Genomic DNA, 23,301 nt, shown 5'->3' on the forward strand with positions numbered 1-23,301 from the left:
TATTATAACCAGAAGCAATGTTCATCCATTCTTAACTATCCTGGGAAAAAAAAATGCTGTGAGGAATGCTATAGTGAGTTTGGATGTCCACATTTTTGATGGGACTTTACGCTGTATTGTTGAATGATAACAAATATCTCTTTGGGAGCATTTCGTGTCTGCTTTAGGATTCTATCGATTTAGAGCTGCCCCCTGAAGGCAGGAGTCCCAAACTCTCTGGAGAGGCTGAAGAGAGGGAGATATCTCTGCACACAGATCAGGGCACCTGCATCTTACGTACCACAAACTGCTCTCTCCACGTACACACAATGCCATAAGAGCCTAAGTCAAATACCTAAAGTTAAGCCAGGTGAAGTATAGTCCATTTAACAGCACAGATCTTTCATTTAAGAGAGAAGTATTTATAAGGACTTTGTTAATTGCAAGTACTTTGCTAACACAGCTGTCATTTCAAGAAAGCCTCATCCCGATAACTTCATTTTTATGTACCCTACTCTCTGCCGTGGCTGTAGGGGAGCTAGGCAGTAGGGTGCCTTAAACTGCTTGTAATACAAGCCTAAAAAGGGCTTCAAATCAAATCGTCATCTCAGAAAAAAACAACAACAAAAAACAACAACAACAACAACAACAAAAAAAAACACAAAAAAAACAACAAACCCTGAAGTATTATTTCAGGTATAAACCTTTTCAGTTTCTTTAGCCACTCTGCAACATCTCTGCAGTCATCTTGAGCCTTTACAACTACATCTGCATGTCTAGTGACCAGATTTACACCTTTCCTACCACTCCACCATAGGTTAGGCAGGAGATTTTCAACTACACATGGCATGCAACTAAGAGGTATGCAAACTATTTTCTGTCTTCGCTCCAGGATTACAAGTGCATGGTCTCCCCTCTTACTTGGGGATTAGGGTACTGAATAAGTTGATTGTTTATTGTTTTGTGTAATTCCTACTTGGTTTTAGTCTACTGCAATCCCTACAGGCAATTAGCTCAGCAGCTCAGTCACAGGAGAGAAAAATCCAACACTTATGACCACAAAGCTCCTACTGGGCAACTATAGTACAATCAAACTGTGAAGTCTTTTTAGATCCCTTTTCTCCAAGCATAAGATGATTATATTACTTTGTCTAGAAAGGAAATTCCGATAAACATTCAGTAAACATAAACGGCTCTCTTTTACACAGACTTCAACTTGCAGTATGCTGTTGTGTGAATTTACAGCACACTAGCTGTTCTGTACTAACTCCTTACAGGGACAGTAAACACTTAACACACACATAACACAGGCATAAGCATATACCAAAAAAGCTTTACTTCTTTCTATTTTGTACTCAGTATGCATCCAAATGTTGCAGTAGTTCAGAGGGACAGAGTAGCTAGAGTACTTGACATTTACACCTTATATAGGACTTTTAATTTTCTGAAGCTTAGCACACAGTAAACTAGGGTCCTTTATTAGGAAGAAACGTTTTAATGTGCAAGAACACTTTATTTGTGACTCAAATGTATCTGGTGCCCTATTGGAAAGGTTTCTTTGTCAGCTCTACATTTGATCAATTAGCAATTTCTGAAATTATTTCTCACTTCGTTTTGGGAGTTTCACTGTTTCTTCCTCTGCTGCTTGACCTCCTTTTGCCCCTACTCCTGGATCGAGAGGAGCTCCGACTTCTGCTCCGACTCCGTGTTCGACTGTAACTCCTGCTGCGACTGCGTCCTCTCCTCTTTCTCCCTCTGCTGCGTGACCTCCTCCTTTCTCGACTTCTCGACCTGCCAGATCGGCGCCTTCTCTTGTTTTTGCGGCGATTCTTTTTTCTTTCAGATTCCCCATTTCTCCGGTAAGAATGATCTGGGCTTGGGCTGCCCCTTCTCCTTGACCGGCTGTAATAGTCATCACGATGGCTCGATCTGTTTCTCCTTTCAGAGTTTTTAGACAACTGATTAGTCCGTTCTGGAGAAACACGTATGTCTCTATTGGCCTCCCAGAACTCATTGTTTGGATTTTTGAATACATGAAGAAAGTTGCAGTGCTTCCCTCTTGGACACTTCTGCCTTTCAAATAAGCCTGCAACAGATTAGGGTTGCTTTTTATGAACCAGTCCTATTAAAAACTGCATTATACACTTACTGGAAAGAAACTTACTGAACGGAATTCTGCTTCTTTGAACAGAAAAACATGTATATGAACACCTATACTACCCAAGATTACTTTTATATGTACTCCTCTTGGAATTAATTTTTAACTTTTAAGATGGCTATTCTTTAGCGTAAAACAATTTTGTAAGTACTTTTATTAGCCTAAACTTTCAAAGAACATATGTGTAGAGAAGTCAAGTGCAATAGTAACTGCTAAGAACTGTTGATGGTTGAGACACTACTGTTGCTTTTGAAAGAGATAAATTGCTATTTTCTACACTTCCACCTTATAATCATTATTATTGTGAAAGCTGGGATCCAAATTTTCCAGTCCATGGCAAATCTACTAGGATGATATGAATGCATATATCATATGGCAGAGGTATTCCCTTTCCTTCCTAAACCTACAGAAGCAAATAAGCACATTTGTCTTTCAAATAGAAAAGAACGTGAACTGAAGCACTGAGAGAATCAAAGCAATCACTTAACTTCCTCTTTTTCACTTCTAAACAAACTATTTCAGTAACACACAATCTATTTCCTGAGTATTAATGCAACTCACCGCAAATAGCAGTCTTCCATCTTGTCACAGGACAAAATTCACAATGAAGCTGCCGGCCTGCGTACCATCGGCCACTGAATAGAGCAAGAGCTGCCTGACAGTCCTTTTCCCTTTAAAAAGGAAAAAAAAATACCCAGTGTAACCAAACATGCAGCATTATCGCTGTAGGATCGTTTCGGAGGTTATTGCCCAGTTTTAGGATGTCATTACAGTATGAGAATAAATCATTTGGATGACGCCGTTTTCATTACTGGACTTTGCAGCTGTGCAAATTGGTAAGACTGAATACTCACGTCTGATACTGAACGTACACATTTCCTCGTAGGTGAGGCTCATAGTTGCAGCTGACCTAAGGAGTTGGAAACATTACATTAGGGCAATGGAAGGCTCATGCCATACAGCAACTCACACACATTGAATTGGCAGCCATTCTGATTTGTCACGGCACATCAGCGTGAACTCGCACATTATTTTCTTCTCAACACAGTTTTAGTCAAATACAAGGTTTAGAAAACAAAAAGGTCTTCTGCTTTATTTTTGTATGTTTCCAGCATTCTGCTCTGATTGACACTGTGGCCTCTGTTCCAGTCTACAAGGCAGCTTGTACTCTGTTCTCTTGCACTGAAGTCTGAGTCAGCACTACTCTGCAACAGCCAAATACTGCTCTGAAAACAACCAGTAGTACCTCTGTAAGGAAACATGGGGTAAAAGAATCTTTAGATCAGTCTACCTTCACAACCTCTCTGAGAGTGAGATGAGTTATAAAAGTTGAAGTCACTCACTTTCACATTTCTGAAACACAATTTTTCATCATAATTTAGCATTCAAAAATATGCAATTTGACCTCCCGAAAGCCTGTTACTGGCCCCTCAGGATTCTGGGACAAGTGGCCCCGATCAGGCAAGAACTCAGTTTGCCAGCCTCTTTTGCCTCCATGCCTCTTCCAGCATCTGCTCCAAGTGAGACAAGTAGCTTCTTCCATCACTGTACCTGACTGACCCTGAAAGAATAATGTGCATGTGTGCTGGATTAGGCAAGGGCTTCAGAGATAACAGCAAGCAGCTATATAATTAAATATTACAGCATAAACAGTCATCCTATTCAAGATAAATAACAAGGTCAGTGCAAGAACAAGAACGACATCACAACAGGCATGTTTGGGTGGGAAAAGAGCAGAAGCGTGTCTTGTCAAGACCTGCCAGGTTCTGGACTAGTTTCCCAGAAAGAACAGTAAGAATAAAACCTTAGGCCACGTTGGAAATGGAAATCAGTTGAAAGAGGGATGTGCGTAACATGAGTCTAAATGGTAGCAGACACTCAACAAAATCACAGTTAGGATCCTATCAGTTGACACCTAATTCCTAAGCATCTCTAATAAAACAAGAACACCTCTGAAAAATCAAATTAGAGTTGCAGAATTGCTTCAAAAGCTAAGAAATCCTAAAGCAGAAGCTATTAACTCACTATTAGCCACAGGGACCAAAGTACATGCAACTTAGCAAATAGCTGCATGTAACACAACCAAGATATTACCTTAAGGATGTGAGTTTTGATGGTAAGACTGTTTCAACACATTCTCCATTGAGAACCCGCGTCCCATCTTCTAGAAGGGAGCACTGCTTGCTAATATCCCGAGTCAAGGCATGAGGATGTGGGGGAGGATTCTCATTCTCAAATAAGTGAAGGTTTCTTTCTTATAAAGGTCACTGAGAATTCACTGATTTTACTTAACTTTCCTCTTGCTTGTGATGCTAGTACAATCTCTGTCCTGAGGCAGTTGTCAATACAGGGAAACAAAAACAGAAAAGGCACTTCTTGCCTCCTGGTCACTACAGAAAATCACTTGGCAATGGCACGCAGAAAGGGATGCTTCCGTAAGTTCTGTTAAAAGGAGATTCCACCATCCAAGCTGTACATTTTAGTACAACAAGGCGTAATTCATCAGGAGGCCTATATTTGCAGGTTCCCCATTTTTTCTCACTAGAAATCATAATCTTTATAAGGAAAAAAATATATAGCAGGAAACCAGATGCAGAAACTAGAAGTAGATGACAAACCTCAACACCACTTAAATAGCATCTTTACAAGATAGCCAGTTCAAATTAATTCCTGCTGCTGAAGTACATACTACCTTTTCAGTTCATTGTTGAGTTTGTTTTATCACATCAGATCTACAATGACACTGCTTGGGTGTATACTCCTACTTGATAATGTATTTCATTATCATCATACCTTTGGCACAGTTCTAAGTGGCACAGTGACAGTAAGCGGCAATAGCAGCCCAAACATCTTTACATCGTGTAACAGTCTTAATCCATGGGCCCTCTGGGCTTATCACAGGCTAAGCAGAGAAGGGATTGAGAGTTACACGGACTCTTTTTTTGTATAAATATCTGGCAGTATAAAAGCACAAGCTTTTGTGACAATTCAAGAGAATGGGAGAGAAGATTCACCCAGAATGCTCTGCAGAAGCACTGAGAAGTTTACAGGTGTCATGAGAGATGCACAGTTGAAGTAGACACAGTACAGTTCTCTGAAGTACATGGGATTTACCTAGACTATACTGCACTGAATTCTCTAAAGGCTAATAAAACACAACTGACATGGTATACGTTCAGAATTTACAAGTTGTTACACTCATATGCATACCTTGAATTGAACAACCTTTCCCACATTCTGAAACTCAGGGAGCACGTCCTCATAGAACTCTAGGAACTGCTGGTAGGTCTCCTCGTCACTGTACTCGAGACTTGCGTCGGTGTCGTAGTCATCCCTTCGACACTGCTCCATGCCAAAAGTAATGAACATCCCTCGGACAAGCAGCGTCTTACTGGATGTTGGATAGTTATGCTTGCGGGAACACCTGGAAAATTGTAGAGAAGGAAGAAAAAGTATTTTTGCTTTCGGCAGAAGCAGCACTTGAAACTTCAAACACCCGCCATTTTGAAAAAGTTACTACAAAAAAAATTCACTAGCAGAAGATCAACATATTTCAAGTATTACAACAGATCTTTAGGAGGAAGGACTTTTTCTGGTGATGTTCTCAACAAACAGGGAAGAGGAGATTATGGAGTGAAACATTTATTTATGAAACAAAAGTATGTCTAGACTCAGAGTTGCATGAGACTGACTTTTTCCACTTAAAAAGCTTATTATAAACAAGCCCTATCTTATATTTGCATCTTGGCAGCCACATAAGTACCGGATCTCCCTTACTGTGCATCATCTTCAGGCTACCTTCCTCACATGCTGAAATGCAGTTCTCCCCCACAAACCTTTAGATTCGCTGAGATCATGGATGGTAGCCTCCATGTTACTTCAGTGTGCTTTATGATTACTGTTTCAAACACTTCACAGACTAGGAGAACACACTTCTCCTTTTCATGACATGATCAGAACGACTGTCAAGATTAGTCTACTCTCATATCTAGCAGTGGCAAAGCAACAGACAAACTAGGGGAAGAGACCAGGTCTTGAAACCAGCAATTGAAACCCTGCTGGCTCACGTTCAACCAAAATGTCCATTTACTATAGCCTTCTTCATCATCGCTTTGAAAGTGAAGTGTCTAGGTTAACCATTCCTCCTACCAAAGCTGTTCTTCGTTTCTGATCATTTTGTCGTCCTTCTCTGTTCTTGCCTTTTACTGCATTTCCAATACAAAACACCCACAGCAATATACAGGAACCAAGAATGAAATTAGCACAGATTCAGTACACAAAGAACAGAATTCTGGAAGAGGATTTTTATTTTATTTTTCAAAGATGCAGCATATGTAAACTAAGCAAGATGAAAAACAACATCTGACATGCCAGGCCTGGGCTAAAAGAAGAAATCAAATGTATTCTGCCCAAATATATTTGTGCATTTGCCAGAGCTAAGCTAGAAGTCACTTCAATCAACAGAACCAGAATGTATCATCAGCAATGTTCTGTAACATCAATTCCAGCCAGGCAACGGTTCTGCCTAGTACCATCATGAATAACAGAAACACATCCAAATAAATAGAAGTAATTTATCATAAAATTATAAAATGACTTGGGTTGGAAGAGATCATCAAGTTCCAACCCCCTTGCCACAGTCAGAGTTCCCAACTGCTAGATCAAGTACTAGATCAGGCTAGCCCAGGGTCCCAACCACCCTGGCCTTGAACACCTCCAGGGATGAGGCAACCAAAACCTCTCTGGGCAACATGTTCTACCACCTCACCACCCTCTCATAAAACTTCCCTCTGAGATCTAATGCAAATCTTCTCTCCTTCAGTTTAAAACCATTCTTCCATGTCCTATCACTATCTACCTGTGTAAAAAGTGCATTTCCTTCCTGTTTATAATCTATCCTTAAATACTAGAAGGCCATAATGAGATCTCCCCGTGGCCTTCTATTCTCCAGACTGAATAAGTTCAGCTCCTTCAGTCAGTCATCTTCATGGCCTTCTCTGGACCCTATCCAAAAGCTCCACATCTTTTATGTGCTGGGAGTACCAGACCTGGACACAATACTCCAGAAAGGGACTCAAAAGGGCAGAGCAGAGGGGAACAATCACCTTCCTCTCCCTGCTGGCCACCCCTCTTCTGATACAGCCCAGGATACCGTTGGCCTTCTGGGCTGCAAGTGCACTCTACTGGCTCATATTAAATTTTGCATCTACCGTATGTCCTTCTCCGCAGGGCTACTCTCAAGTTCTTCTCCCAGTCTGTATACATGCCTGGGATTACCCTGACCCAGGTGCAAAACCTCGCACTTCACTTTGTTGAACCTCATTAGGTTCACATGGGCCCACCTTGCAAGTGTATCAAAGTCCTTCTGGATGGCATCTCTTCCTCCTGCTATACCAACTGTACTGCCCAGCTTGGCATCATCAGCAATCTTGCTGAGGGTGCTATTGATCCCATCATCTACATTATTGATGAAGATGTTAAAGAGTACCAGTCCCAAGACAGATGCCCAAGGGACACCACTCATCACTGACCTCCACCTGGACATAGAGCCATTGACCACAACTCTGCGACCTTTCAACCAATTCCTTACCCACCCAACAGTCCACTTTTTGAATTCACATATCTATAATTTAGATATAAGGATGGTAGAAGACCACATCAATGGTCTTGCACAAGTCCAAGTAGATGACATCAGTTACCTTCTCTTTCTCTACCAATGAGACTAATCAATCATAGAAGGCCACCAGATTGGTCAGGCACAACTTGGTGAAGCCACGCTGGCTGTCTTGAATCACTTGTTCATCCCTCATGTGCCTTAAAGTGTCTTCCAGGAGGATCTGTTCCATGATCTTCCCAGGCACAAAGGTGAAGCTCTGTAGTTCCCTAGGTCCTCCTTCCTCCTCTTCTTATAAATGGGAGTGATGGTTCCCTTTTTCCAGTCACCAGTGACTGTGACTGACAGCCATGACTTTTTGAATATGATGGAGAGCAGCTCAGCCAGCGCCCTTTGGACTATGGGATGCATGTCATCCAGTTCCATACACTTGTACACATTCAGTCTCATGAGGTGAGCACGGAGAGGGAGGGGTGGGGGAAGCAGGGCAGTTTGCTCCCCTAGTTCCCAACAAGAGGTTCATGGAAGTGAGATTCGGGGATGCAAGAAATATGAGAATCTCTGTTGCTAGTGAAAACCTAAACTAACAACCCACTGATTACCTCATCTCTCTCCGTATCTGCTGTAGCCAATCCTCCTTTCTTATTCATCAGAGGAATACTCTTTTTGGCCTGTTTTTAATGCACCTACAAAATTCTTTCTTGCTTTAAATATTGTTTGCCACATTCAGTTCCATCTGTGCCTCGGCTTTCCTAATCCTATCTCTACATGTCTGGATAGCATCCCTGTGTTCTTCCCAGGTGACATATCCTTGTTTCTACTGTCTGTACTTGCCCTTCTTTCCCCTCAGTATGTCCACCACATCCTTGTCGAGCCAGGGTTGTTTCTCGCTTTCTCTGCCTCATTTCCTGTACTTGGGAATAGAGAGCTCTTGCACGCTCAGAAAGGCATCCTTAAAAAGTAGCCAGCTTTGCTGCTCTCCTTTGTCCCTAGGAATTTTTCTGGGGGATCTCATCCTAAAATTCCTTAAATAGCCTGAAGTTCATACTCTTCAAATTCAGGCTCCTGACTGCACTCTTTGCCAGATCTATGTTCCTTGAGATCATGAACTCAACAAGGGCATGGTCAATGCAGCCCAGGCTGCCCCCAGTCTTAATATCTCTAACAATCTCCACATTAGCGTGATCAAGGTCCAGCAACACTTCACCGCTGGTTGGTCTTTCCAATAAGTGAACAGGAAAGTTATCGCTGATGGACTGCAGGAGTCTCCCAGATTATTTACAGCTCACCGTGTTGTTTTCCTAGCAGATATCCAGATGATTGAAATCCCCTATCAGGATGAGAGTCTATGAGTGTGACACTTCTTTCAGCTGAAGCAAGAAGGCCTCCTCAGCAGGCTCCTCTAGATCAGGTGGCGTATAGTAGACCCTGACCTCCAACTGTCCTTTATTAATCCCATCTCTAATCTTAACCCACAGGCTCTTAACCTGTCCTCTGTTACTCAGAGGGAGCTCCTTGCAGTCTGTCTACTTTTTAAATATACGAAGCATCTTCCCCACCCCTCATGCCTTATCTATCCCTTTTAAAAAGCTTGCAGCCCTGAATCATACTATTCCAGTTATGTGAGCCATTCCACCACATTTCTGTGATAGCGATAAGATCATAGCTTTCAAATTGCACCCTGTTTTCCAACTCCTGCTGCTTATTTCTCATGCTGAATGCACTGGTATCAAAGCACTTCAGCTGGGCTTTCGAACACATTAACTTTCTAGAGGACTCCTCACACAAACATCTGGGACAAATTTGAGGTTTTCCCCTGCTGCTTCCCCCACTCCCATAGCAGCTCTAGCTTAAAGCCCTGGCGATGAGCCCAGCCAGATTGTTATCAGGTATATTCTTGCCCCTCCTTGTCAGCTGTGTTCTGTCCCATGTCAACATTTGTGGTCTGTTATAGGTGCATCCAAGGTCACGGAACCCACAGCCTTTGAAGCGATGTCACTCATGCAGCCAATCATTCAACTGACCTGTTCTCCTCCTTCTCCCAGATCCCAGTCTCCAGCTGGAAGGACTGAGGAGAATACCACCTGCACTCCTGATCCCTTCAACATCTCCCCAAGGGAACATAAAGTCTTTTTTGATATTTTTTAATTTCCTGATCACAGCCTCATGCAACCCAGCTTGAAGGACTGTTATCTTTTTTCCTGATGTCCCAGATGTGGCTCCCAGCAAGCAGCAAATCCCTCTAGAGAGGTTATCCAGGTGGCAGATGGATGCCTTAGTGCCTCTTCAGAAAAGATGCCTCTCCTTGGCCTTTTTTTAGTGGCACCAGTCACGACTTGAGTCCTTGGTTGTACTTTTTAAGGTGGTCACCTCTTTCGTATCCACAGGGGGTGACCACACTGCTCCCGGCCCCACCCCCACCACATCAGAGCACTGCCACCAGAGGAAGATTAACGGCCCCCAGCAGCTGCTCCCCGACAGGGGTTCCCCCTCAACCGCTGAGGCAATCCCTTGCTTTGACATGGAACGTGTTCACCCTGGAGACGACTGCCTCACAGAAAAGGCATCCTTTATAAAGCAAGATCAAGATTTTTTTCAGTTTGCACATGAGCTAATGAAGCTGCCTGCCCTTCACCTCTCAAAAAATTTATGTGCTGGTAATATTCAATTGATTACCTGTCTCCAAATCGGCAGGAACCTGTTTTGATATAGAATGGGCAATTTGCTCTATCCTTCTCTGTTCCTATGTTCTCTGGGGGCTCTGGGTTATGCCAGGTCACACCATTCTCCAGCTGTGAAAAAAAGCATTGAAACAAAATTATGAAATGTTTTCTTCTGCTAAACAAAGTTTCTTAAGATTTTATAACACAAAGAATTGCAGTAATAATTCGCTCCTTGGTCACAAGAATAACGAGTTTTTTGAGAGGCTCTTCCCACTCAGCTAAGCCTGTTTGCTACTTCATGCCAATATACACTGAGCAGCCCTTTTTACATCTGGCAGATAAAAATATAGGACTACTTACTTGTCTGTCTTTGCAACAGCTCAAAGCTCAGTAATTTTATAACTGTCACTTTTTATGCAGTTAGGAAATGCTAATATAAAAGTAACCTGTCATAGGCTAGAATTAAAAACAATTAAATTCACAGTACTGGAACTAAAAGCCTCCATACTGCTCATCTCAGGCAATGAAATTAAGATCTTCGAAATTCAGATTGGGATAATCAATTTACAGGCATGAGTTGGCTATCAATAAAGCACATTTTAAGAAATGAATTTTCATTTTCTTAGCCAAAAGATCTGTGAAGCCAACTAGCCAAAAGTTGTCATTTTAGATCAACTGAAAACTGTTCATTTACAAGCAGGATTTGACCCTGCCCCCAGTTTTACTCGTGACTCTCAGCCGTAATTTATTCTCAACAAAACAGCACCATCACTTCAACTGCATGGAAGTAGCAGAACTCTGAACTGACTTGTACCATGCAATGATTCTAACATACATTTCTGTCTATTCCCTTGCAGAAATGGCTGTTAACACATCTGAAGTGCTGGGCAGATAATAGCTCAGAGCATTTTTCTACTCATATTCCAAAATAAAGAGTCAGACTGCCAACCTAAAGAACCATTTAAATGCAATTCAGAACTGAATTCTACTCCAAAGCAGTTAGTGGTAATCGCACTCAATGGGTAACACTAGGTTAAAACTTAAATTTCAGATTTATGCAGAATTTTAAGCAGAATATGACTGTTCAAAAGTAGTGAATAGTATATCCTATATGTACAGGCATAAAAAGTCAGGTTATCTTCTAAGGAAATAGGAGAGACCAAATTCATACCCTCTAAGGTTCAAATGAAGACTTAATTTCCCTTACTACAACATGCCAACGTGAGATGCACACTATTCCAGGAATCCCAGCAGTCAGGTTCTCCCCAGACTGTTTTTTTTTCTTCAGATCTGTGCTTTCCTATGCTGCTGAATGGTTTATTTAGAGTCGACCATCTGCTCAAAAACCAAATTTTTCTCACAGCTTAAAAGGACTGACAGCTTTGTTTAGAAATGTAATCCACAAGTACACTGTTACTAGTTTCTGTTGTTGCTGTTTCTTAAAAATAGACCACACATCACTATTTCCAGATTCATTCTTGACTCACATCCCCTGAACAAGAATAAGCATGCACAACTGCACTGCAATCAACCAGTCAGAAATACACTTAATTATATTCCATCCAGCAAAGAATTGTTTACAGCTTATGCAAACCACTACATAATAAATTTATTAGCCATTAGGTTCTTGACAGCAGATGGACAACACGCTACGAGGCAAAGGCTAGATAGCAGTGAAATTATTTTTCAGTTCTTTTTTGAAAAAGATGGAGCATACCTGGCTTTCAGCTTGATCCAGCATCTTCTGCACAGCTGCCTATAAATGGTGCAAACACAGGACTAGTGAAAATCCCATGGACACGCAAAACATCTGGTTTCTTCAGTTAAGAACCTAATTTACAATACCCCATGATTATGCACAGTGAAATGTTTGATGGGGCTTGCTTGAAAACCGTAAGTTTTATTTTTGCTTTGTAGGAATTCACACGTTACAAAGCCGTTAAACGACACATCAGACTAAACTTTCATGTAGAGGATTTTCTAATCCAAATACTAGACAGCTTCAAAATTTTCATTTTCTTTATCGAAACTGTAACTGAACTACTGAACAGTCAAATTCATCTTTTCGTCTAGGACTAAATTTAGTTACAGTTGAATTCATGATCATTTATTTGCACTAAGCTTTTTGACTTAGAGTATTCCAGGCAGCACAGAAAAGCATGTTGTTTAGTAAGCCCTTGTTAAACTCAACTCTGCAACTGTTAAGTGTCAAATTCAGAAACCTGTCAAGCTTTGCTGTATCTAGTCTTTTAAATAGAGTAAAACAATGAGAATATTCTTTCCTTTTCCTCTAACTGGGCTAAGCAAAGCAACAGTCACGTTCCAAGACAAACTAGAAATTAGTCCTTACAAATTATTCTAGGAAGTTCAAATATAAGGACATTGAGACATAACCAATACAAGAAAAATATACTGGCGTTGTTCTAATTTGGAACGTCACAAAAATCACGGAATTGTAGGGGCTGGAAGGGACCTCTAGAGATCACCTAGTCCAGTCCCCCTGCCAAAGCAGGCTCATTAGGCAGAATAAAGCAATAAATAAAAAAAGAGGAACAGAAAGTTAGGAAAAAATGTAATTCAGCATGAAAAAAACAAACCCAAAAACTATTTTCCCATCCTAAGGAGCAAAAAATGCCATCTTTTCTATCGGTCAGTAAGTCAAAATCTGAATAAACTCCTGTCTGAAGAGAGAGGCCAAATCAATGCACTAACTTTGCACTGCCAAAATGTGTGGCTCCACTCCCTGCTGAACACTCACCCACAGTGAGTGACTGTCAGCACCTTCTTTGAGAACCTTCTTTCACTAGACCAGTAAAACAGTAATCCAGAAAGAAAACAATTATTAAAAAAAAAAAAAGAAAAGAAAAAAAGTTTCCAGCTAGTTCAGGAAACCAACAGGACTAAGCAAACTTAGCCACAAAAAAAGGGAAGGCACAAAACCCTGCTGATACCATGACACAGTACTAAGAGAACTATATCTCAACGTTCAATAAAGGATGAGACCATCATTTTCTCTCCTTACTCTGCAAGGAAAGGAAAGGACATGAAACACAAGAAGAAGACAGATGGGAAATACAACTGCTGTTCTTTTTCCTTCATCATGGCTACATTATGTAACCAGTGAAGCAATCAACTACTAAATGCAGGAGACAATGCCATTTGCTCATGTCTATTGCCCAGCTGGAGTTACGAAACACATCATCAAGACACCTTCCAGCAGTAGTGCTGAACTTGAATCTTTTCCTAACATGGAGAAGCTGATATGTCACAGCTGCAATTGCCCTTTACTGGTGATAGGTCAGCCCTCATTTTTTAATTTGTGTTCAGGGCATCTTACATCCAAATTATTCAATTTCTAACACTTAAAAAGAGATGCTTAAAAGAAATGTTATAAATTACTAGCATGTTTAGCATAGCTTTTTTGCCCATTTAAGGTACTCTGAAAAAAAAAAGATACGTCCTGTTGGATGAGTCAGGTAAAGAAGAGCTGTAATGTATCTTTAGATTAAGGACTCTGTTAAGGAACAGCAGAAATATAACTCTATATCCTCACTGGGAATTTTCTTCACCACTATGTTTAGCTGGGACATTAAATAAGGACTACCTTTACTGTAAAATGTAAAAAGCACAAATACCAGAAACTGGTATGCATTGTGTGCCTCTGTGTTTAACTGGTGTAAAAAAAGTACATAGAAATGCATTAGAATCAGTCATCCTTCTAGGTAAATGGAGTTACTAGATCTTCAACGGTGAAGTATCATTTTAGCAACTTAAAACAAAGAGAAACAATTAACAGATTCATGCACTTATAGTTAGAATAAAATCCTTTTTCAACATGCATAGACTGGTGCATCAGATAATGCAAGAGGATATGTAGTATGCTTATCCTCCCACTGCCAGGAATCACCTCTCTTTCTCTCTTCTCCTGTTGCTTCTGCTGTGCCACTTCTCTCTCTTTTCTTTGCTGCTCTTCCCATTCTTCTTTGATCTTTCTCTTTATGATAAAAAAAAAAAAAGTTACTCAAGGAAACAAATAAATACTTTATAATCACTAGAATCAAATTCAAAACAATCATGCTGTATTTTAACTCCCTGACCATTATCATTCAGTAATAAGACACCACATCTCTTAATAAAAACCCATTACATGAGTATTTTAGTGTCTTTTTAATTTTGCTCTTCTAGAATTAAATGAAGAAAGGAGCTTACATTTTTAGACATATCAACATCAACAAAACTTGGCACACTACAGCAGAAGATATTAAAGTTATTATAAGTCTTCCTTATTACCAGATATAACTATAACACTAAGTTGATGTATCACCTCTTCTTCCTCTTGACGTTTTCTTGCAGCCTCTTCTTTTTCTTTCTTAAGCTTGAACTCTTCTTGAGCCTTTTCTTCCCTCAGCAACCACTGTTCATGTAGTTTTTGTCTACCAATGAAACCATATACCTCTCAGGCAAATTTTAATGATTACCCGTAACAGATGCAGTCATCGTGCATATAACTAAATTTGTTAGCTTAGCATTATCTACAGTTTATCTAACATTCCTTAAAATTAAAAATTCTATAGCAATCATTCACACTCTAGAGAACTCCTGTGAAACATGGAATATAGATTGAAGATTCTATTTTATACACAGAATATATTAATACTTTTCAAAGCATGAACATGTATTCCACATGTGCTGGTTTCTAGCTTTTTTACCTTTCTGCCTCAAGTTTTTTTTCCTCTTCCTCATCTTCTTCTTCTTCGAGCTCCTCGTCCTCCTCCTCAGACACTGATTCATCTTTTTCTGTAGCTTCTGAGAAAAGAAAAAAAGCATCCTAACAAGTGGACGCTGCAGTAACCAGATGCATGCAAATTTATATCTTTGTTAAAAAAAAAATCACCTGGAAATCCAAAATTCTTTGCACTTACCTGAGTCTCTCAGTTTGGCAAGTGCCTGCCGCTTTTTTTTCCGCTTTTCTTTCTTCAGAATGGCTCTGTATTTCTGATGGCTGAAGATGAGAAATTATTTATGCTACCACAGCCTAGCAAAGAAGTTTTAGTATCATATATGCATTCAACTACATCATCAGCATAAAACCCCACAATTGCAAAATAAACATATTTATATGAAACATAACACTACAGGGATATCTGACACGGCAATAAAATCTGCAACTGTGCTTTTAGAGCTGCATGTTGCCAGCAATAATGACACTGCTTGGACTTGGACCCAACACAGAGGATCTTCTCCTTGTTGAGCTCTGCAGTGCTCATCATCATCAGCCCCATGAAAGCTCCCCTAGGTACTGAACCTTGGCCACCAGATAAGATCTGGCAGGAAAAAAAAAAAAAAAAAAAAAAAAAAAAAAAGCATATCCTACTTGGCAGCTCTGGCATGCCTTCCAGCAAATGTTAGTTTTTTGTTCTCTTTACTTGGTATGAAATTCCACATCTTTGCCCTTCTGTCTACATATTCTCTACAAACAGCAGTTTTAATGCATAGATACCACAAGCACACACAACAGTTACTAGAGATCACAGAATTATAGAATGATTGGAGTTGAAAGGGACCTTCAAAATCATGTAGTTCCAACCCCCTTGCTACAGGCAGGGACAGCTCCCTCTAAACCAGGTTGCTCAGAGCTCCATCCAGCCTGGCCATACAGTTCTCAATCTCTCTTTTCCACTACAGGATATTAGCTACACTCATGCTTAGCATGTCAGTTTACATGACAGCTCTGTGTGGCTGCCAGGAAGCAGCACCTTGTTCTCATTATGCTCAATATCACTTCACATAGCTAGAAATCTTCTCATACCACGCCTTCTCTGTCCTTTTTTCTTTCTAGCTCCATTCTTTCTAGTCAGTTCGCAGTGGGAAGGATGATCTTCAACTCTTCCCACTGCCATGACAAATAGTGACAGCAGACCAGAAAATAGTGACAGCAGACCAGAAGCCTGCCATTTCAGAGCAATTTTTTTCAGAGTGTTTTTTTTTGTTTGGTTTTTTTTTTTTTTTAATCTAGATATGTAAATCAGAATCAAAAACTCGCCCTTCTGTTCATGGTTATTTGCAACTTCAGTACCTGCACAACACTGCATGCCACTCATAGCACTGTGATGGTTACCCAGGAAGCTGAGTGCCTGACAGATGCCTCACTACATGCTCAGCCTTTTCCTTTGACTCACACAAGCCCAGTATCTTCTGTAATACCCACCCCCAGGGACAATTCTCCCACTCTTAAACAGATGCCTAAGATTGACACAAAAACACCCCCTCCACCCAGCTCTGAGGCTGTCTCAGCAGCTGCTGATGCCTAAGAAATACAGGAAAGAGCAACTCTCAATGCTGCTAATGCACAGCTGCACCCAAGTTTGCAAGTACGCCACCGAGTGCGACAAGAGAAGCCACTCAGGCTAAGAGGCACTGCCAGACGAGGCCGCCCTAACACACATCCAGCTCAGGCACTTGCCGGACCCGAGTCCCCCGCCTGGTACCTCCCTTACCCGGCGAACGGGCGGGCGGGATACAGACAGCGGCCTAGATATCATCTGTCACCGCACACTCCCCATTCCGGCCTCACCCCATTCCGGCGGCACCCCCTCCCCCGTCCCCCTCATGGACAGCGCCGCCGGTTCACCCCCAGCGCGCGGCACCGGCGGCGGCGGGGCGGCCATGGCGGCACGTAGCTGCGCCACTCCCAGGCCCGGCCGCGAGGCGGCCTCGACCCGGCCTACCGCGCAGCCGGGCAGCCTCTTCTGGAATTGAGCCTCGGCCCTCCATAGGCATCCCAAGGCTCTTCCCCTTCTTCCTAGATGAGATGGGGAGGCCCGGCGCGGGCCTCAACCCCGTCCTCACCTCAGCTTCCCCAGAGGGGACTCGGGCAGCAACATGGGCGCCGCCATCTTGCGTTACCGACGGGATGTCACGTGACCCCGCGACGGAAGGGCGCAAAATCCCTTCCGGTACTCGAGCGGCTGTGGTTGGTGCGTTAGCGGCAGTTGTGGATGGAGGTGGAGCTCGTTGTTGGCGTATGGCGGAGTGCCTTGAAAACCAGTGCCTTGCATTTCGGTTTACAAAAGGGCTCCAAAGGAAAGGAGATTGATTGAGTCCTCTGAGTCCCTCTCATGGTTTTCTCAGCCCTGCTGAGTGAAGCGGTGCACGCTGTGCTTCACGGCTGGACTGCCTGTCCACACAGCGGGTCGTGCTGATAGCCTACAGCTGCAGTAACTGACTGGATTATGGATTGTAACGTGTGTCTTGCTCTGGTTACGCTGTGACGTAGATGTGAAATACAGTTGTGCAATGCCTGCCACCAGGTGAGCTTTCAGCGTGTCTTCTGGCTGATAGCCTGCCATGGTGCAACTGTGTTGAAGAGCTGAGTGAAGTCAGATGTCCAATGAGGCTGGGGCACACCGGACAAGTGTACTAATGAAAGTAACTGGCACCACTGATGCCTTCTTGCTTTTAGTGCTGAGCAGCTCTATCCATCTTTAGTATAAACACATATCACGGAATTATAAAATTGCAGAATATCCTGAGAATATTCCATGAGGATTGATGAGTCCAACTCCTGGCTCCAGACAGGACCACCCAAAAATCAGGCCATGTGTCTGAGAGCACTGTCCAGATGCTCTGGAACACCTTGGTTTGGTGGCTTGGGTCCATGCCCACTGCCCTGGGGAGCCTGTTTCAGGGCCCAACCATACTCTGGTGAAGAACCTTATCCTGATGTCCAGCTTGACCCTCCCCTGCCCATCACGTGTAATCCCTTCCACTCTAGTCTGGCCCTTGTAACTTGTGAGCTGCTTTGCAGCATCCTCTCTGCTCCTGGACCCAAATATCAATTATAATGCACAGAGTCACAGACATGATGTGCCAAAACGTTAAGGTTATCTGTAATCAGTTTTTTGGCAACAAACATAACATTGCAGCATTCAGACACAACAAATTTATAGATTTTATTTGTTCATGTTTTGCATGACCATTAATAATGTATATTGTTGATTAATACCTAAATTATTGTCATAAACCACAGTACAGGAACTTTCTTTGTATATTCTAGTGCTAGTATATTGCATGGACAATCCAAGCTGCTGATGGTGAAGCCTGCCAGTGCAGACTAATTGTGCTCTTCATTAATGGCATAATGAGTATCTTACTATTTATTCTGAAGCTCAAAGATATTGTGACTGCTATAGTCAGCAGCTCTTTTTACTCATTGCTCAAGGAATATTCAGATGATGACCGTTCTAGTGGGTGCTTCACCATATTGGTTGTAGATTGCCTTTTAAAATGGAGTTGACAGTGCTATTACTTTTACTGTTTACTTGTGCAGAATCTACATGTAAAACAACACATAATTTTCAGCTTTAGATACAGAAGATGGCAGTATTGTGCATTTTAGAACTGATGAACCATACACATCCATGAATGTTTTGAGAAAACAATTATTTTTAAAAATGACATTTTATTTAGGACTTACAACTACAACTCTTCTTCATCCTTTTAGTAGAGCAAGTACGATAACTTTTCTTTAAACCGTCTCTAACTCAATATTGAGAAGTTCAGTCGTTTCTTTCAGTAGTATCATACATTTCATTATGGCATTTTCCCAGTATACTTGGGGAAATAGTTGTCTTAAGGTTTTGTGTTTGAATAGTGAGAAGGATAATCTCTTTATAAGGCAAGGCAAAAGGCATCATCCATAACTGACCTTCATAATGATTCTGGAAAAAAGCTGTAATCCCAATAATTTCATTTTGTGTACATTTTGTTTATTCTCCTGAATTTACAGATGTAGCAACTGCTTGCTATTCAAAAACAGGTGCGGAGTTCCATGCAACTTTATTGACCCAGTGCAGTGAAAGTTTTTTTGTCAGAAAGATACAAATACTACCATTCCAGGTTGGCTAGATCCATTTATGTGTCCAAAATAATACAGATTTCTGGCCAGTAATTGTTAGCCCTTATACTGGGGTTGTAGAACAGACACCTCTTCACATATGGTTTATTTTTGTGAAAAAGAATGTTCGCAGAACTCACTCTTCCATGTTTCCCAAAGAAAAATGTGCCTACACCATATGATAATAGAATCTTTTGAATTAGAAGAGACATTAAAAGCCATCTAGTCCAACTCCCCTGCAGTGAACAGGAACACCTACAGCTCCATCAGAGTGCTCAGAGCCCCATCCAGCCTGACCTTGAGTGTCTGCAGGGACGGGGCTTCCACCACCTCTCTGGGCAACCTGTGCCAGTGCCTCACCACCCTTACTGTAAAAAACTTTTTTACGCCCGATCTAAATCTCTCCTCTTTTAGTTTGGAACCACTGCCCGTTGTTCAGTCACAACAGATCCTTCTGAAGAGTCTGTCCCCTTCCTTCTTAGTTCTCCCTTAGATACTGAAAGGCTGCTCTCAGGTCTCCCCAGAGCCTTCTCTTCTTCAGGCTGCACAGCCCCAGCTCTCTCAACCTGGGCTCATAGGGGAGGTGTTCCATCTCTGATCATTTTTGTGTGTATATATGCTCCATTGTGAGAGGGTAGATATGAAGTACACTGATTGTACTTCATGCAGCGGAGAAACATTTCTCATACCACCTCAAATTGAATACTACATTCCCTTCAGAATTATAAGCATTGATAAGGTCCCCCTTCAGTCTTCTCCAGGCTGAACATTCCCAGATCTGTTAGCCTTTCCATCCTTCCCCACTGCACTGGAAGTTGCTTATTCCCAGTGCTAGCCCTACTGTGGGTGATCCTCAGTGCTTTTCACTGCAAAGTGCCTGCTTGAAGGTAATATATGAAAAATCTAGAGAGTAAATGCTTCCCATGCCTGCTAGCTAATGGCTACATTTCATTCTCAAGGGATGAAAGTTTTCTAGACACTGTCTACTTCTGTGAGCACTGATAAAAACTGTGTAAACACTGTAAAATACTGTAAACTACTTTTCCAATACTACAATGATAACAGTGATTATGGGCCCCATACCATACCAAATTCCCCCCAAAGTTAACAAAAAACTCCCATTTTAAGACTTAGGCTGCCCCTAAAAAGCCAACACTGATCTTTTCGATGATGCTGACATTCTTGTAGATGAGCATATCACCAGCTTCTTCAGAATCTTCAGAAGCATTGCACTCAAGGAACTGCAAAGTTCTTGTACAACCGGACCTACATTTCTCTAGGTAGATTTCCATGAGTGACTAATGCTGACAGTAGCACATTGACTCTTTCCTCATAAGAGTTGAACACAACTATTTAAGACTAAAGATTAACTTCCTCAGAGTTCAAAACTGTTAATTTGTCAAATTTGAAAACTGAGGGTAAGTTTGGCCATAGCTGTTAATTAACTTATATGATGGCTATCAATATTTTACTTTCCTGGGATTTTTCCATTTTGAAGACATTGAAAGAAAACTGCATTGCTAATAAGACGGAGAGGATGGAAGGGTTTTGTTTTACCAAATGAGATGGTCTTTGAGTCTCAGTCCTTTCTTAATTTGTTTAGGAATCCGAATTGCAGTATGTTGTTAAGTATACACATATAGATTATAGATGAACTTCTGGAGGTCAGAAGCACTGAAAAAAAATATACAGCTATTTTCACTCAGCATACAAATTTGTTCAGTACAAGAAGAGAAATAGTTCTTTGCAGTAATTCAATGATATTTTTAAATTGATGATTATGCATAGGATTCTATAGGTTTTAAGTTGTGCCAGGTGAGGTTGGATATTAGGAAAAGATTTCTTCTCAGAAAGTGTAGTGAGGTATTGGATGAGGCTGCCCAGGGATTTGGTGGAGTCACTGTCCCTGGAGGTGTTCAAGATCTGTGTGGATGTGGCACTGCTGGATGTGGTTAGTGGGCATGGTGGTTGGACTAGATGGTCTTAGTGGCCTTTTCCAACTCTAATGATTCTATGATTCTCCATGGCTGTCACCTGTGGCTCAATAGTAGTTGGGAAAAACAAAGTTATTTTAAAAGAGAAGCTATTAAAAATCGAGAACGTCAACATTTTGAATTGAAAACATACTCTGTAAGCATGTAGATTGTCATTTGTTGAAGCAAATTGATGTCTTACTGATCAACCAGTGGCAAATTCAGGCATTGTCAAATAGTGCTACATTTCCAGCCAAAATGGATGAAAAGAGGTTTGGCCGAAAGTTATGCATGCATGTGTGTTTGTTAGTGAAAACAAGGTGGCAAAATGTACATCTTCTATATTGTGCTAATATACTCTCGATCTGAAAAGTTTCAGTGCTTTTTATGACAGTATTAATAAAGTGGGCAGCCAGTTGGGTGCCTTTGGCACACATCGAGGTTGCTACTCACATCCATACCAATTGCAGAACACATCTGTATGAGCTCTGAGCTGAGGTGTTTATCACATCGCTCCTTCCCCTGGTCCCTCCCCTCGCCACCAGGAAAATCATCAGTCTTGCTATGTGCCAGTGTGATAAATCAGTGAAATCCACCATCCTGGATGGAAGTCAGCAGCCATGGCCAGGGAATCCAGCTGTACGCTCCAAGGCTGTTCCTGCTGAGCGCTTTGTGCCCACTGTGTACTTTGACACTGGCTTCATGTGTTCATAAGGACTGATTTCCAGAGAGGTGACGACGCATCCCAACTGCAGTCATTTTCATTTGCTTGTGGGAAAGCAGTGCTTTGCTTTTCCCCCATTTTCCAATGTTCCGCAGTATGTCCCCCAGAGGTACAGTGGAGTTCAAACACTCTTTATTGAAGCAATGAATTTAGCATGGGGCAGATAATGCTCACAGTCTTTTTAGCTTACAAATTCTACAGAAAACTGGTAGTCTTTCCTGCATCTGTATGTTTTTTTAGTGGTCTCCATTTGTTGCATGTTAATTTGAGCCATCTTTAAAAATGAGTACGTCACTTTTTCGTTTCCATAGACATTGATTGCACATCTAAGCAGATAACAAATCCAATAGTTTTGTACTCTGAGCTGGTTGTCTAGAGTGAGTAAACAGCCATTCAGGAATCAGCTTGATTTAATGACTTTTGAAAGTGGGGTATCAATTCCTTTAACAGTGACTTCTAAAAATAAGACTAAATAAGTGAAACAGTAAAATCTCAATTACCTGAAAGTCCAAATACCTTATCTAGTAAATACTGATTATTGTTTTCCATAAATTCAGTCCCACAGTTACATAAAATGTTCTCACCGGTAGTCATTCTTGTGAAGGTCTTTGGGTTTGCAGTCTCGAGACACACTTCTCTGTGCTAACAGGCCGACTGAAAGTAATTTTAAAGAAATCTTCAGTTTAGGAACTAGCCTTTAATCAGAATGGCTACAAGGGAGGGCATGCAGCAGCAGAGTGGAATAAAATAATCCTGACTTGCTGCCCAGATGGCAAAGGCTGTTCAAGTATTTGCGAGTTTCAATTATTTCAGTTGCTGAATTCTTTCTCCTCTGCACGTACTTCTTTGTCTTTGAAAACGTTTCGTTGAAAATGTAATATACATCATTAATATATTGCCATACGAATGTGAGTGTACATATACACAGCATATTGTGTAAACAAAACTGGAATGTGTCTTTATGAACGATGCATGCCCGCTTCCTTACGTAGCCCTTCTGTTGTGTATTCTCACATTCCAGTTGTTACTGTCATGATACTCCAACAGGAGGAAAGCAATTCTCTGTATTTATAATTGATGTAGCTCAAAGTGATGCCTCAGAAGCTGATTTTGTTGGTTACAGGGTGGGAGCAACTGAACCATGTGTGCTGTGGGTAGTGTGTGCTATCTAGCCACCAGAGATGCAAGGTGGTCAGGTGTGGGGTGGCTCAGACGTTTATGTGTGTGTGCCTGGGGGGAAAACCGGAACATATCACTGTGTAATGCTTTGCATTATTCCAAAAAGGGAGAATGA

The 23,301-nt window shown here is 41.5% G+C and overlaps 1 protein-coding gene across 1 annotated transcript; it reads right to left on the minus strand.

Moving 5' to 3' along the window:
• Nucleotides 1-1,300: 1,300 nt before the first annotated feature.
• On the minus strand, nt 1,301-17,339 carry ZRSR2 (zinc finger CCCH-type, RNA binding motif and serine/arginine rich 2). The gene is made up of 11 exons (XM_042809723.1): nt 17,264-17,339; nt 15,337-15,416; nt 15,124-15,220; nt 14,739-14,847; nt 14,322-14,408; nt 12,132-12,170; nt 10,428-10,543; nt 5,348-5,561; nt 2,992-3,047; nt 2,699-2,808; nt 1,301-2,065 (listed from the first exon to the last, which is right to left on the minus strand). The coding sequence occupies exons 1-11, from the start codon at nt 17,308-17,310 to the stop codon at nt 1,584-1,586; spliced, it is 1,437 nt and encodes a 478-aa protein (XP_042665657.1). The 5' UTR covers nt 17,311-17,339; the 3' UTR covers nt 1,301-1,583.
• Nucleotides 17,340-23,301: the final 5,962 nt, after the last annotated feature.

This window comes from Centrocercus urophasianus, unplaced genomic scaffold (genome assembly GCF_019232065.1).
Source record: "Centrocercus urophasianus isolate 14NV4802_14NV808 unplaced genomic scaffold, USGS_Curo_1.0 seq_12, whole genome shotgun sequence".
In the NCBI taxonomy this organism is placed as follows: domain Eukaryota; kingdom Metazoa; phylum Chordata; class Aves; order Galliformes; family Phasianidae; genus Centrocercus; species Centrocercus urophasianus.

What these genes read in the sequence shown, in the direction of transcription:
- ZRSR2 (XM_042809723.1), bottom strand. Translation starts at nt 17,310, where the DNA reads ATGGCGGCGCCCATGTTGCTGCCCGAGTCCCCTCTGGGGAAGCTGAG. An exon ending in AACGTCAAGAGGAAGAAGAG is followed by an intron (nt 14,409 to 14,738) that starts GTGATACATCAA and finishes TTTATCATAAAG; the next exon opens with AGAAAGATCAAAGAAGAATG. An exon ending in ATGGAAGACTGCTATTTGCG is followed by an intron (nt 2,066 to 2,698) that starts GTGAGTTGCATT and finishes AATCTGTTGCAG; the next exon opens with GCTTATTTGAAAGGCAGAAG.